Source organism: Salvelinus namaycush, chromosome 17 (assembly GCF_016432855.1).
Source record: "Salvelinus namaycush isolate Seneca chromosome 17, SaNama_1.0, whole genome shotgun sequence".
Classification (NCBI taxonomy): domain Eukaryota; kingdom Metazoa; phylum Chordata; class Actinopteri; order Salmoniformes; family Salmonidae; genus Salvelinus; species Salvelinus namaycush.
This window is the reverse complement of record NC_052323.1, coordinates 23,583,845-23,596,642: the sequence shown is the minus strand read 5'-3', so window position 1 is coordinate 23,596,642 and position 12,798 is coordinate 23,583,845. Positions and strand designations below refer to the sequence as shown.

The following is a 12,798-nucleotide window of genomic DNA, read 5'->3' as shown; positions in this document are numbered from 1 at the left end:
GTACCAGGTAGTAACATGGCTATATACCGGAAGTACCAGGTAGTAACATGGCTATATACAGGAAGTACCAGGTAGTAACATGGCTATATACAAGAAGTACCAGGTAGTAACATGGCTATATACAGGAAGTACCAGGTAATACCATGGCTATATACAAGGAGTACTAGGTAGTAACATGGCTATATACAGGACGTACCAGGTAGTAACATGGCTATATACAAGGAGTACCATGTAATAACATGGCTATATACAAGGAGTACCAGGTAATAACATGGCTATATACAGGACGTACCAGGTAGTAACATGGCTATATACAAGGAGTACCATGTAATAACATGGCTATATACAAGGAGTACCAGGTAATAACATGGCTATATACAGGGAGTACCAGGTAGTAACATGGCTATATACAGGGAGTACCAGGTAGTAACATGGCTATATACAGGGAGTACCAGGTAATAACATGGCTATATACAAGAAGTACCAGGTAGTACCATGGCTATATACAAGGAGTACTAGGTAGTAACATGGCTATATACAGGACGTACCAGGTAGTAACATGGCTATATACAGGAAGTACCAGGTAGTGACATGGCTATATACAGGGAGTACCAGGTAATGACATGGCTATATACAGGGAGTACCAGGTAGTAACGTGGCTATATACAGGGAGTACCAGGTAGTAACGTAGCTATATAGAGGGAGGTAGCTATGTACATATAGAGTTGAAGTCAGACGTTTACATACACTTAGTTGACTGTGCCTTTAAACAGCTCAGAAAATTCCAGAAAATGATGTCATGGCTTTAGAAGCTTCTGAAAGGCTAATTGACATCATTTGAGTCAATTGGAGGTGTACCTGTGGATATATTTCAAGGTCTACCTTTAAACTCAGTGCCTCTTTGCTTGACATCATGGGAAAATCAAAAGAAATCAGCCAAGACCTCAGGAAAAAATTGTAGACCTCCACAAGTCTGGTTCATCCTTGGGAGCAATTTCCAAACGCCTGAAGGTACCACGTTCATCTGTACAAACAATAGTACGCAAGTATAAACACCATGGGACCACGCAGCCGTAATACCGCTCAGGAAGGAGACTCGTTCTGTCTCCTAGAGATTAACGTACTTTGGTGCGAAAAGTGCAAATCAATCCCAGAACAACAGCAAAAGACCTTGTGAAGATGCTGGAGGAAACAGGTACAAAAGTATCTATATCCACAGTAAAATGAGTCCAATATCGACATAACCTGAAAGGCTGCTCAGCAAGGAAGAAGTCACTGCTCCAAAACAGCCATAAAAAAGCCAGACTACGGTTTGCAACTGCACATGGGGACAAAGATCGTACTTTTTGGAGAAATGTCCTCTGGTCTGATGAAACAAAAATAGAACTGTTTGGCCATAATGACCATCGTCATGTTTGGAGGAAAAAGGGGGAGGCTTGCAAGTCGAAGAACACCATCCCAACCGTGAAGCACGGGGGTGGCAGCATCATGTTGTGGGGGTGCTTTGCTGCAGGAGGGACTGGTGCACTTCACAAAATAGATGGCATCATGAGGAAAGGAAAATGATGTGGATATATTGAAGCACCATCTCAAGACATCAGTCAGGAAGTTAAAGCTTGGTCGCAAATGCACAATGACCCCAAGCATACTTCCAAAGTTGTGTCAAAATGGCTTAAGGACAACATAGTCCAGGTATGGGAGTGGCCATCACAAAGCACTGACCTCAATCCTATAGAAAAGTTGTGGGCAGAACTGAAAAAGCATGTGTGAGCAAGGAGGCCTACAAACCTGACTCAGTTACACCTGCTCTGTCAGGAGGAATGGGCCAAAATCCACCCAACTTATTGTGGGGAGCTTGTGGAAGGCTACCCGAAACGTTTGACCCAAGTTAACCTCTTGAGCCTATGGGGGGTGCTATTTCGACTTTGGAAAAATGTGTTCCCAAATTAAACTGCCTCGTACTCAATTCTTGCTCGTACAATATGCATATTATTATTACTATTGGATAGAAAACACTCTCTAGTTTCTAAAACCGTTTGAATTATTTCTCTGAGTGAAACAGAACTCATTCTGCAGCACTTTTCCTGTCAGGGAGTGAGATTTCAGAAATCGAGATCCCTGTTCTAGGGTCAGTTTATAAGTCCCCATGCAAGCTATGGGGCTACATGCACTGCATACGTCTTCCTCTAGATGTCAGTAAGCGGGGAGAATTTGAATGGAGTGGATTGCGCAATCTGGGACCTTATATAAGACCCTGGAGCGGAAGGACCGTCCTTTTCAACAGTGCGCTTGACGCATGAAGACATCACAATGGCGTCCTGCAAACGCTTTCGTTTTAGTAGTTCTATATCTCCGGTCATGTTTTTATTCGTTATAGGTGTTAAAGACATCATAAGGTAGTTAATTTAAACCGACTTATAGCAGTTTATAGCAGTTTATTGCGATTTTCTGGGATTTCTTTGCCATGCGCTTTCACGAGTTGGACACCACTCCAGTTGGCGGCTAACATTAGCGGCTATTTCGACCGGACAAGAGGACATCTTTCAACCCAAAGACGATTGTTCTGGAGAAAGGACACCTTGCCCAAGATTCTGATGGAAGCTCAGCTAATAGTAAGCAGTCTTTATGCTGTTAATTCGTACTTATGTTGACAAATGTCAGATAATAATTCCGCCATGAATTATGGTGCGGTCTCGCTTTAGCGCACGCTGTATGCTTGAAGTAACGTTAATTTTAAAAATGTAATTCAGCGATTGCATTAAGAACTAATTTGTCTTTCAATTGCTGTCCAACCTGTATTTTTTAGTCAAGTTTTGGAATAGTTACTGATTAGATTAGGTGCCTCTTCAAAGATTTCTCCTGCCATTTTCTGGGCAGCTTTGCTACTTTTCTCATTGTATAACCACGATTTGTGCCGCTAAATATGCACATTTTCGAACAAACTCTATATGCATTGTGTAATATGATGTTATAGGACTGTCATCTGAAGAATTCTGAGAAGGTTAGTGAAAAAATTAATATATTTTGGTGGTTTATACGTTATCGCTCTTTTTGCCTTGAATCAATGCTGGGGTGATGTTTGCACATGTGCTAAGCTAATATAACGCTATATTGTGTTTTCGCTGTAAAACACTTAGAAAATCTGAAATATTGTCTGGATTCACAAGATCTGTGTCTTTCAATTGCTGTACACTGTGTATTTTTAAGAAATGTTTTATGATGAGTAATTAGGTAATACACGTTGCTCTCTGTAGTTATTCTAGTCGAGTTGTGATGGTGGCTGCAATGGTAAACTATGATTTATACCTGAAATATGCAAATTTTTCTAACAAAACATATGCTATACAATAAATATGTTATCAGACTGTCATCTGATGAATTTGTTTCTTGGTTAGTGGCTATTTATATCTTTATTTGGTCGAATTTGTGATAGCTACTGATGGAGTAAAAAACTGGTGGAGTAAAAAAAATGGTGTCTTTTGCTAACGTGGTTAGCTAATAGATTTACATATTGTGTCTTCCCTGTAAAACATTTTAAAAATCAGAAATGATGTCTGGATTCACAAGATGTGTATCTTTCATCTGGTGTCTTGGACTTGTGATTTAATGATATTTAGATGCTAGTATTTACTTGTGACGCTATGCTAGGCTATGCTAGTCAGCTTTTTTACTGGTGGGGGTGCTCCCGGATCCGGGAGGAACTAGAAGTTAAACGATGTAAATGCAATGCTACCAAATACTAATTGAGTGTATGTAAACTTCTGACCCACTGGGAATACGATGAAAGAAATAAAAGTTGAAATAAATCATTCTCTCTACTATTATGATATTTCACTTTCTTAAAATAAAGTGGTGATCCTAACCGACCTAAGACGGGGAAATCTTACTAGGATTAAATGTCAGGAATTGTCAAACTGAGTTAAAATGTATTTTGCAACGGTGTATGTAAACTTCCGACTTCAACTTAAGGTAGGGGTAAAGTGACTAGGAAAAAAGGAAAGAGAATGGACAGTAGCAGCAGCCTATGTGGTGTGTGTGTGTTGGTGTCAGTGTACGTACACTACATTACCAAAAGTATGTGGACACCTGCTCATTGAACATCTCATTCCAAAATCATGTGCATTAATATGGAGTTGGTCCCCCTTTTGCTGCTACTCTTCTGGGAAGACTTTCCACTAGATGTTGGAACATTGCTGCGGGGACTTGCTTCCATTCAGCCACAAGACCATTAGTGAGGTCTGGCACTGATGTTGGGCAATTAGGCCTGGCTCGCAGTCGGCGTTCCAAATCATACCAAAGGTGTTCGATGGGGTTGAGATCAGGTCTCTGCTCAGGCCAGTCAAATTCTTCCACACTGAACTCGACAAACCATTTCTGTATGGACCTCGCTTTGTGAACGGGGGCATTGTCATGCTGAAACAGGAAAGGGCCTTCCCCAAACTGTTGCCACAAAGTTGAAAGCACAGATTCATCTAGAATGTCATTGTATGCTGTAGCGTTAAGATTTCACTTCACTGGAACTAAGGGAACCTAGCCCGAACCATGAAAAATAGGCCTAGACCATTATTCCAACCTAACTTTACAGTTGGTACTATGCATTGGGGCAGGTAGCATTATACTGGCATCCGCCAAACCCAGATTCGTCTGTCGGACTGCCAGGTGGTGAAGCGTGATGTGTCACTCCAGAGAACTCATTTGCACTGCTCCAGAGTCCAATGGCGGCGAGCATTACACCACTCCAGCCAATGCTTGGCATTGCAATTGGCTGTTCGGCCATGGAAACCCATTTCATGAAGCTCCCGACCAACAGTTTTTGTGCTGACGTTGCTTCCAGAGGCAGTTTGAAACTGGGTAGTAAGTGTTGCGACCAAGGACAGACAATGTTTATGCACTTCAGCACTCAGCAGTCCTGTTCTGTGAGCTTGTGAGGCCTACCACTTTGCGGCTGAGCCATTGTCGCTCGTAAATGTTTCCACCTCACAATAACAGCACTTACAGTTGACCGGGGCAGCACTAGCAGGGCAGAAATTTGACGAATTGACTTGTTGAAAAGGTGGCATCCTATGACGGTGGCACGTTGAAAGTCACTGAGCTCTTCAGTAAGAACATTCTACTACCAATGTTTTTCAATCAATCAATCAAGTTTATTTTATATAGCCCTTCGTACATCAGCTAATATCTCGAAGTGCTGTACAGAAACCCAGCCTAAAACCCCAAACAGCAAGCAATGCAGGTGTAGAAGCACGGTGGCTAGGAAAAACTCCCTAGAAAGGCCAAAACCTAGGAAGAAACCTAGAGAGGAACCAGGCTATGAGGGGTGGCCAGTCCTCTTCTGGCTGTGCCGGGTGGAGATTATAACAGAACATGGCCAAGATGTTCAAAATGTTCATAAATGACAAGCATGGTCAAATAATAATCAGGAATAAATGTCAGTTGGCTTTTCATAGCCGATCATTAAGAGTTGAAAACAGCAGGTCTGGGACAGGTAGGGGTTCCATAACTGCAGGCAGAACAGTTGAAACTGGGACAGCAGCAAGGCCAGGTGGACTGGGGACAGCAAGGAGTCATCATGCCCAGTAGTCCTGACGTATGGTCCTAGGGCTCAGGTCCTCCGAGAGAGAGAAGGAGAGAATTAGAGAGAGCATACTTAAATTCACACAGGACACTGGATAAGACAGGAGAAGTACTCCAGATATAACCAACTGGCCCTAGCCCCCCGACACAAACTACTGCAGCATAAATACTGGAGGCTGAGACAGGAGGGGTCAGGAGACACTGTGGCCCCATCCGATGATACCCCCGGACAGGGCCAAACAGGAAGGATATAACCCCACCCACTTTGCCAAAGCACAGTGGGTTTTTCTATGGAGATTAGGGCTGGGCGATATGGCCAAAATATCATATCATATATATATGGAATTTTTCAATTTTTTACGGTATGACGGAATTTGTCGGTATTTGATGTTGTTGATTAAAAGTTCTAAATTTGCTTCATGAGTAGTGCATGACCCTAGGGTGGCAACACATACAGTGGGGCAAAAAAGTATTTAGTCAGCCACCAATTGTGCAAGTTCTCCCACTTAAAAAGATGAGAGAGGCCTGTAATTTACATCATAGGTACACTTCAACTATGACAGACAAAATGAGGGAAAAAAATCCAGAAAATCACATTGTAGGATTTTTAATGAATTTATTTGCAAATTATGGTGGAAAATAAGTATTTGGTCACCTACAAACAAGTAAGATTTCTGGCTCTCACAGACCTGTAACTTCTTTTTTAAAGAAGTGGTATAGTGTGGTATCTTGGTGGTATAGTGTTCAATTCAACCTAAAATAATTTCCTGCACTCATTTGAGATCATTTCCACACTGCCACGACATGTGCAAAAATACTAGGCCTTATTTTTAACCAAATGTTGCAATTGTGATTTAGATCAAAACACTTTTGGAATCGTGGAAATAGAATGTTTATTATTAGTACATTGTTGTTTGACATGACAACGAATTAAAATGCCATGGACAAGTTATTGTGACAGGGTAGGAACCAAAGTGATGTTCAGTGTTTCCTAGGGGACCCTATAATCTTTGGTTACATTAAATCTTTATTCATATAGCTCACATATTCATGATTCGCCTATTCCTCTTTGATTTGGAAGATACTGTTGCACAAACAACATGCTGATTTGCTAGCGATTTACATTAGTGGCTAACACGATTTAGCTTAACTTGCTATGAAAATACAAACTAGCTGTTTGCAGATGTAAGAAACAAACTAATATTGTAATTATAGAACGCTTGTGGATTTATATTAAGATCAAAGTGGAAACTACATTGTTGCATGTGCTGCATTGACCATGCAGACTGAACGAAAGTGTCGAGTGGTCAAGCAACAGCAACATGCGCTCCTTGAGTGACAGGGGGCGGGACTAGGTCTGTGTGGAAAGCAGTGTGGAGAGAGAGAGCGAGAGGGATGACTCAAGTAGCAGAGTAAACTATAAAAATGGACGTTACACACGGCGTATCACATTTAACAAACCAAACATTCAAATACCGTTAAAGAAGGTAAAGTAAAAACCCAAACCGGCCGTGCATATATCGCCCAGCCCTAATGGAGATTGCATGGCTGTGTGCTTGATTTTATACACCTGTCAGCAACGGGTGTGGCTGAAATAGCGGAATACACTAATACAAAAAACAAATTTGAAGGGGTGTCCACATACTTTTGTATATATAGTGTTTCTTATTGCTGTCTTCCCAAAAGACAAGTATAAGGAATCTTATTTTCCATATAACTCTCCTGCTGTGTGTGTGTGTGTGTGTGTGTGTGTGTGTGTGTGTGTGTGTGTGTGTGTGTGTGTGTGTGTGTGTGTGTGTGTGTGTGTGTGTGTACTATATCAGTCACCATACTGTATAGCATCTGGCTGATGCCTGAGGACCTAAGTTCGACATGGTGTTTGTCAGCCAGGAGAGTATATCGTCTGATGTGACCTCAGCTCAGCCTGTTGGTTTTTTGGTGGTTTGTGGTTCATGGTTTATAACCATTTCACTGGTTTACATTCCCAACATCCGGCTCAACAGGATATTCAAGCAGGATCTGGATTGTTCACCTTTTTATGACTTAACAGTAATGTTTGCCTTGGTATTTATTGTCATGAGTTAGGCTATGTTACACCCAAAGTGAAATTAGGATTGCCATCCTCCATGCATACCACCTGAGATTAGATCTGGGTCCCAAATGGTACCCTGTTTTCTAAATGGTGTAGGGTGTCATTTGGGACACATCAGTGCTTGGCTTGCATTAGCCCTGTTCTACCCTGTTATGATGCTGTGGTGTGAGTTGCCCTCCTACAGAAGAACAAGCTGTGTTTTGCATAATCTCTCAATAGATAGTGGACAGGGACTTTTATGCAGGTTAACTTAAATACATTTTACCTCATTTCTACCAGCGTGTTACATGTGCAACCAGAGGGGGAAAAAACCCTAGTCCACAGAGACGTGTACAAAGCTCTCCCTCGCCCTCCATTTGGCAAATCTGACCATAACTCTATCCTCCTGATTCCTGCTTACAAGCAAAAACGAAAGCAGGAAGTACCATTGACTCGCTCAATACGGAAGTGTTCAGATGACGTAGATGCTAAGCTACAGGACTGTTTTGCTAGCACAGACTGGAATATGTTCCAGGATTCATCGGATGGCATTGAGTATTCCACCTCAGTCACCGGCTTGATCAATAAGTGCATCGATGAAGTCGTCCCCACAGTGACCGTACGTACGTACATACCCCAACCAAAAGCAAGGTGCGGGACTCTAACCCGGACGCTTATAAGAAATCCCGCTATGCCCTCAGTCGAACCATCAAACAGCCAAAGCGTCAATACAGGATTAAGATTGAATCCTACTACACCGGCTCTGACGCTCGTCAGATGTGGCAGGGCTAATACGGACTACAAAGGGAAGCACAGCCGCGAGCTCCCCAGTGAGACGAGCCTACCAGACGAGCTAAATGACTTCTATGCACGCTTCGAGGCAAGCAACACAGAAGCATGCATGAGAGCACCAGCTGTTCCGGATGACTGTGTGATCACACTCTCTGTAGCCGATGTGAGTAAGACCTTTAAACAGGTCAACATTCACAAGGCCGCAGGGCCAGACGGATTACCAGGACGTGTACTCCGAGCATGCGCTGACCAACTGGCAAGTGTCTTCAATGACATTTTCAACCTGTCCCTGACTGAGTCTGTAATACCTAAATGTTTCAAGCAGACCATCATAGTCCCTGTGCCCAAGAACACCAAGGTAACCTGCCTAAATGACTACCGACCCGTAGCACTCACGTCTGTAGCCATGAAGTGCTTTGAAAGGCTGGTAATGGCTCACATCAATACCATTATCCCAGAAACCCTAGACCCACTCCAATTTGCATACCGCCCCAACAGATCCACAGATGATGCAATCCACACTGCCCTTTACCACCTGGACTAAAGGAACACCAACGTGAGAATGCTATTCATTGACTACAGCTCAGCGTTCAACACCATAGTGCCCTCAAAGCTCATCACTAAGCTAAGGACCCTGGGACTAAACACCTCCCTCTGCAACTGGATCCTGGACTCCCTGACGGGCCGACTCCAGGGTGGTAAGGGTAGGCACAACACTTCTGCCACGCTGATCCTCAACACTGGAGCCCCTCAGGGGTGCGTGCTCAGTCCCCTCCTGTACTCCCTGTTCACCCATGACTGCATGACCAAGCACGACTCCAACACCATCATTCAGTTTGTCGATGACACTGGTAGGCCTGATCACCGACAACAATGAGACAGCTTATAGGGAGGAGGTCAGGGAACTGGCAGTGATCAAGACAAAGGAGATGATCATGGACTACAGGAAAGGAGGGCCGAGCACACCTCCATTCTCATCGATGGGGCTGTAGTGGAGTAGGTTGAGAGCTTCAAGTTCCTTGGGAATATCACCAACAAACTATCATGGTCCAAGCACACCAAGACAGTCGTGAAGAGGGCACGACAATGCCTATTCCCTCTCAGAGACTGAAACGATTTGGCATGGGTCCTTAGATCCTCAAAAATTTCTACAGCTGCACCTTCGAGAGCTTCCTGACTGGTTGCATCATCGCCTGGTATGGCAACAGCTCGGCCTCCGACCGCAAGGCTCTACAGAGGGACCTCTATACTAGGCGGTGTCAGAAGAAGGCCCTAAATATTTCCCAAGACCCCAGCCACCCTAGTCATAGACTGTTCTCTCTGGTACTGCATGGCAAGGGGTACCAGAGCGCCAAGTCTAGGTCCAAAAGGCTTCTTAACAGCTTCTATCCCCAAGCCATAAGACTCCTGAACATCTAATCAAATGGCTACCCAGACTATTTGCATTGACCACCCCATTTTTACGCTACTGTTACTCTCTGTTTATTATCTATGCATAGTCACTTTACCTCTACCTACATATACATATTACCTCAATTACCTCTGTATATAGCCTCATTACTTTTATTTAAAAAATATATATTTTTTACCTTTTATTTTGTAAATATATTCTTAAGTTATTTTTCTTAACTGCATTGTTGGTTAGGGCCTGTAGGGAAGCATTTTACTGTAAGGTCTACACTTTTTGTATTCGGCGCATGTGACCAACAAAATTTAATTTGGTACATGTCAGGCCAGCGTCTGGACTCACTGTGTTTAGCATCGTCACACACTGCTCAGGTTAATTGTCTAGCCTAGCTCCCTCTTCTTAGACTGGGCATTTGTTCCAAATGTCACCCTATTCCCTATATAGGTTACCATATAGGGAATAGGGTGTCATTTCGGACGCAGCCTGGATACTAGTGGATTTCTACTCAAATTTTTGTCCTTACTTTGCCTTCTTAGTATTGTCCAGCACGGCCTTCCCTTCTCTCTGCTGGCCCCCCACAGGCAGGGCCTTCCCTTCTCTCTGCTGGCCCCCCACAGGCAGGGCCTTCCCTTCTCTCTGCTGGTCCCCCACAGGCAGGGCCTTCCCTTCTCTCTGCTGGCCCCCCACACGCAGGGCCTTCCTTTCTCTCTGCTGGCCCCCCATAGGCAGTGTCAAGGAAAGGAGTGATGGGAGGGAGCCAGGACCTACTACTGCTCACTTATTGCCCTTCTGACCTTTCTGAACCAGCCTCCCCCTCACCCAACTTCACCCCACAACTAGACAAAGCCAGCAGCCTCCCCCTTGCCACCCTCACCCCAGAACTAGACAAAGCCAGCAGCTCCCCCTCCCACAACTTCACCCCACAACTAGACAAAGCCAGCAGCCTCCCCCTCACCACCCTCACCCCAAAACTAGACAAAGCCAGCAGCCTCCCCCTCACCCAACCTCACCCCAGAACTAGACAAAGCCAGCAGCCCCCCCTCGCCGCCCTCACCCCAGAACTAGACAAAGCCAGCAGCCTCCCCCTCACCCAACCTCACCCCACAACTAGACAAAGCCAGCAGCCTCCCCCTTGCCACCCTCACCCCAGAACTAGACAAAGCCAGCAGCCCGTCCTCGCCGCCCTCACCCCAGAACTAGACAAAGCCAGCAGCCTCCCCCTCACCCAACCTCACCCCAGAACTAGACAAAACCAGCAGCTCCCCCTCCCCCTCACCCAACTTCACCCCACAACTAGACAAAGCCAGCAGCCTCCCCCTTGCCACCCTCACCCCAGAACTAGACAAAGCCAGCAGCCTCCCCCTCACCCACCCTCACCCCAGAACTAGACAAAGCCAGCAGCCTCCCCCTTGCCACCCTCACCCCAGAACTAGACAAAGCCAGCAGCTCCCCCTCACCCAACCTCACCCCAGAACTAGACAAAACCAGCAGCTCCCCCTCCCCCTCACCCAACTTCACCCCACAACTAGACAAAGCCAGCAGCCTCCCCCTTGCCACCCTCACCCCAGAACTAGACAAAGCCAGCAGCCTCCCCCTCACCCACCCTCACCCCAGAACTAGACAAAGCCAGCAGCCTCCCCCTTGCCACCCTCACCCCAGAACTAGACAAAGCCAGCAGCTCCCCCTCACCCAATATTCCCCATTAGTGATGGGGGGTCGATACGGTGAAGTATCGCAATATTCCATATTAGTGATGGGGGGTGGGTTGATACAGTGAAGTATCGCAATATTACTTTTTATGATTTTATATTAATACTGACTTCAAGTATCGGTTCTTTAAAAAACGTAATGTTAGCTAGTGCTAGTCAGCTGTACCTGTGCCAAAACTCCGCTATTTCTCATTTTATGGCTTGTTCTCCATCTTCTCTCTAAATGGGGAGCCAACATGTTTTCAAGACTTGTATTTCTTTATTTTTATTTCGGTTTCTCATTGGTCTCGTTTGTCCCTCTGCAGCGACATAGTCCAATGGTAAAAAGTAAGCAATCAATCACAATATTGAATGGCATGGTGAGGTCTCTAGTAATTCCCTGCCTTATAATCCCGATATAGCGTACTACTTTTGACCAGGGCACATTTGAAACTTGACCATTTTTCTTTTCTTTTTCTATTGGAGCTGTTCCATCGACATTTTCAGTGAACTCAATGTTTTGTGATATTTACATGGAACTGTGTGTTTGACCTGGTACTGTAGTTTGACCACCCCTCTGAGCCTGGTTCCTCTCTAGGTTCCATCCGTCTAGGGAATTGTTCCTTGTCACTGTGCTTCTGCCTCTGCTTGCTCTCTGGAGTCAAGGCTGGGTAACTGGAAAGCACTTTGTGACAACTGCTGATATAAAAATGTCTATAAAAGAAATGTGATTGATTGATTGTGTGACCTCTGTGCTTCCTTCCCTCCTCTCTCAGGTGATGTGTCTCCCATCAGCATGTCTCCCATCAGCCAGTCACAGTTCATCCCTCTGGGGGAGGTGCTGTGCCTGGCCATTTCGGCCATGAACTCCGCCCGCAAGCCTGTCACCCAGGAGGCCCTGACAGAACACCTGGCAACATGTTTCCCAGGTAACAACAATACAACGTCAGTGTCTATATGTTACAGCGAACAGCAGAAATGTTTATCCTGCTAAGTTCTCAACCTCCCCAGGTAGCACACATAAAGGCACCGCTGCACCGCCGTAACCCTAACCCCTGCAGCTGTGTGTGTCATTAAAGCCAGGAGCGTTTCCTGACCACTGGAACAACTCTGGGTCATTTAGTGCTCTGTCTGAATTCATTTCCTCACATTTTCTGGATGTCACCAGATGGAGCCTACTAAATGGAGCAGCTCTTCCTCAGCCAGAGACATCTTTATGTAACCTGAGAGGAGTTATATTGCTAGCATATACAAATTAAAACAAA

General features: G+C 44.8%; 1 protein-coding gene across 1 annotated transcript in view; it reads left to right on the top strand.

The window, feature by feature from the left end:
• Positions 1-12,798, top strand: part of LOC120062067 (storkhead-box protein 2-like) — a 68,784-nt gene that overhangs the window by 36,534 nt on the left and 19,452 nt on the right. The window contains exon 2 of the mRNA XM_039011874.1: positions 12,310-12,462. Within this exon, the coding sequence (XP_038867802.1) occupies positions 12,310-12,462 (153 nt within the window). The remainder of the gene's footprint in view (positions 1-12,309; positions 12,463-12,798) is intronic.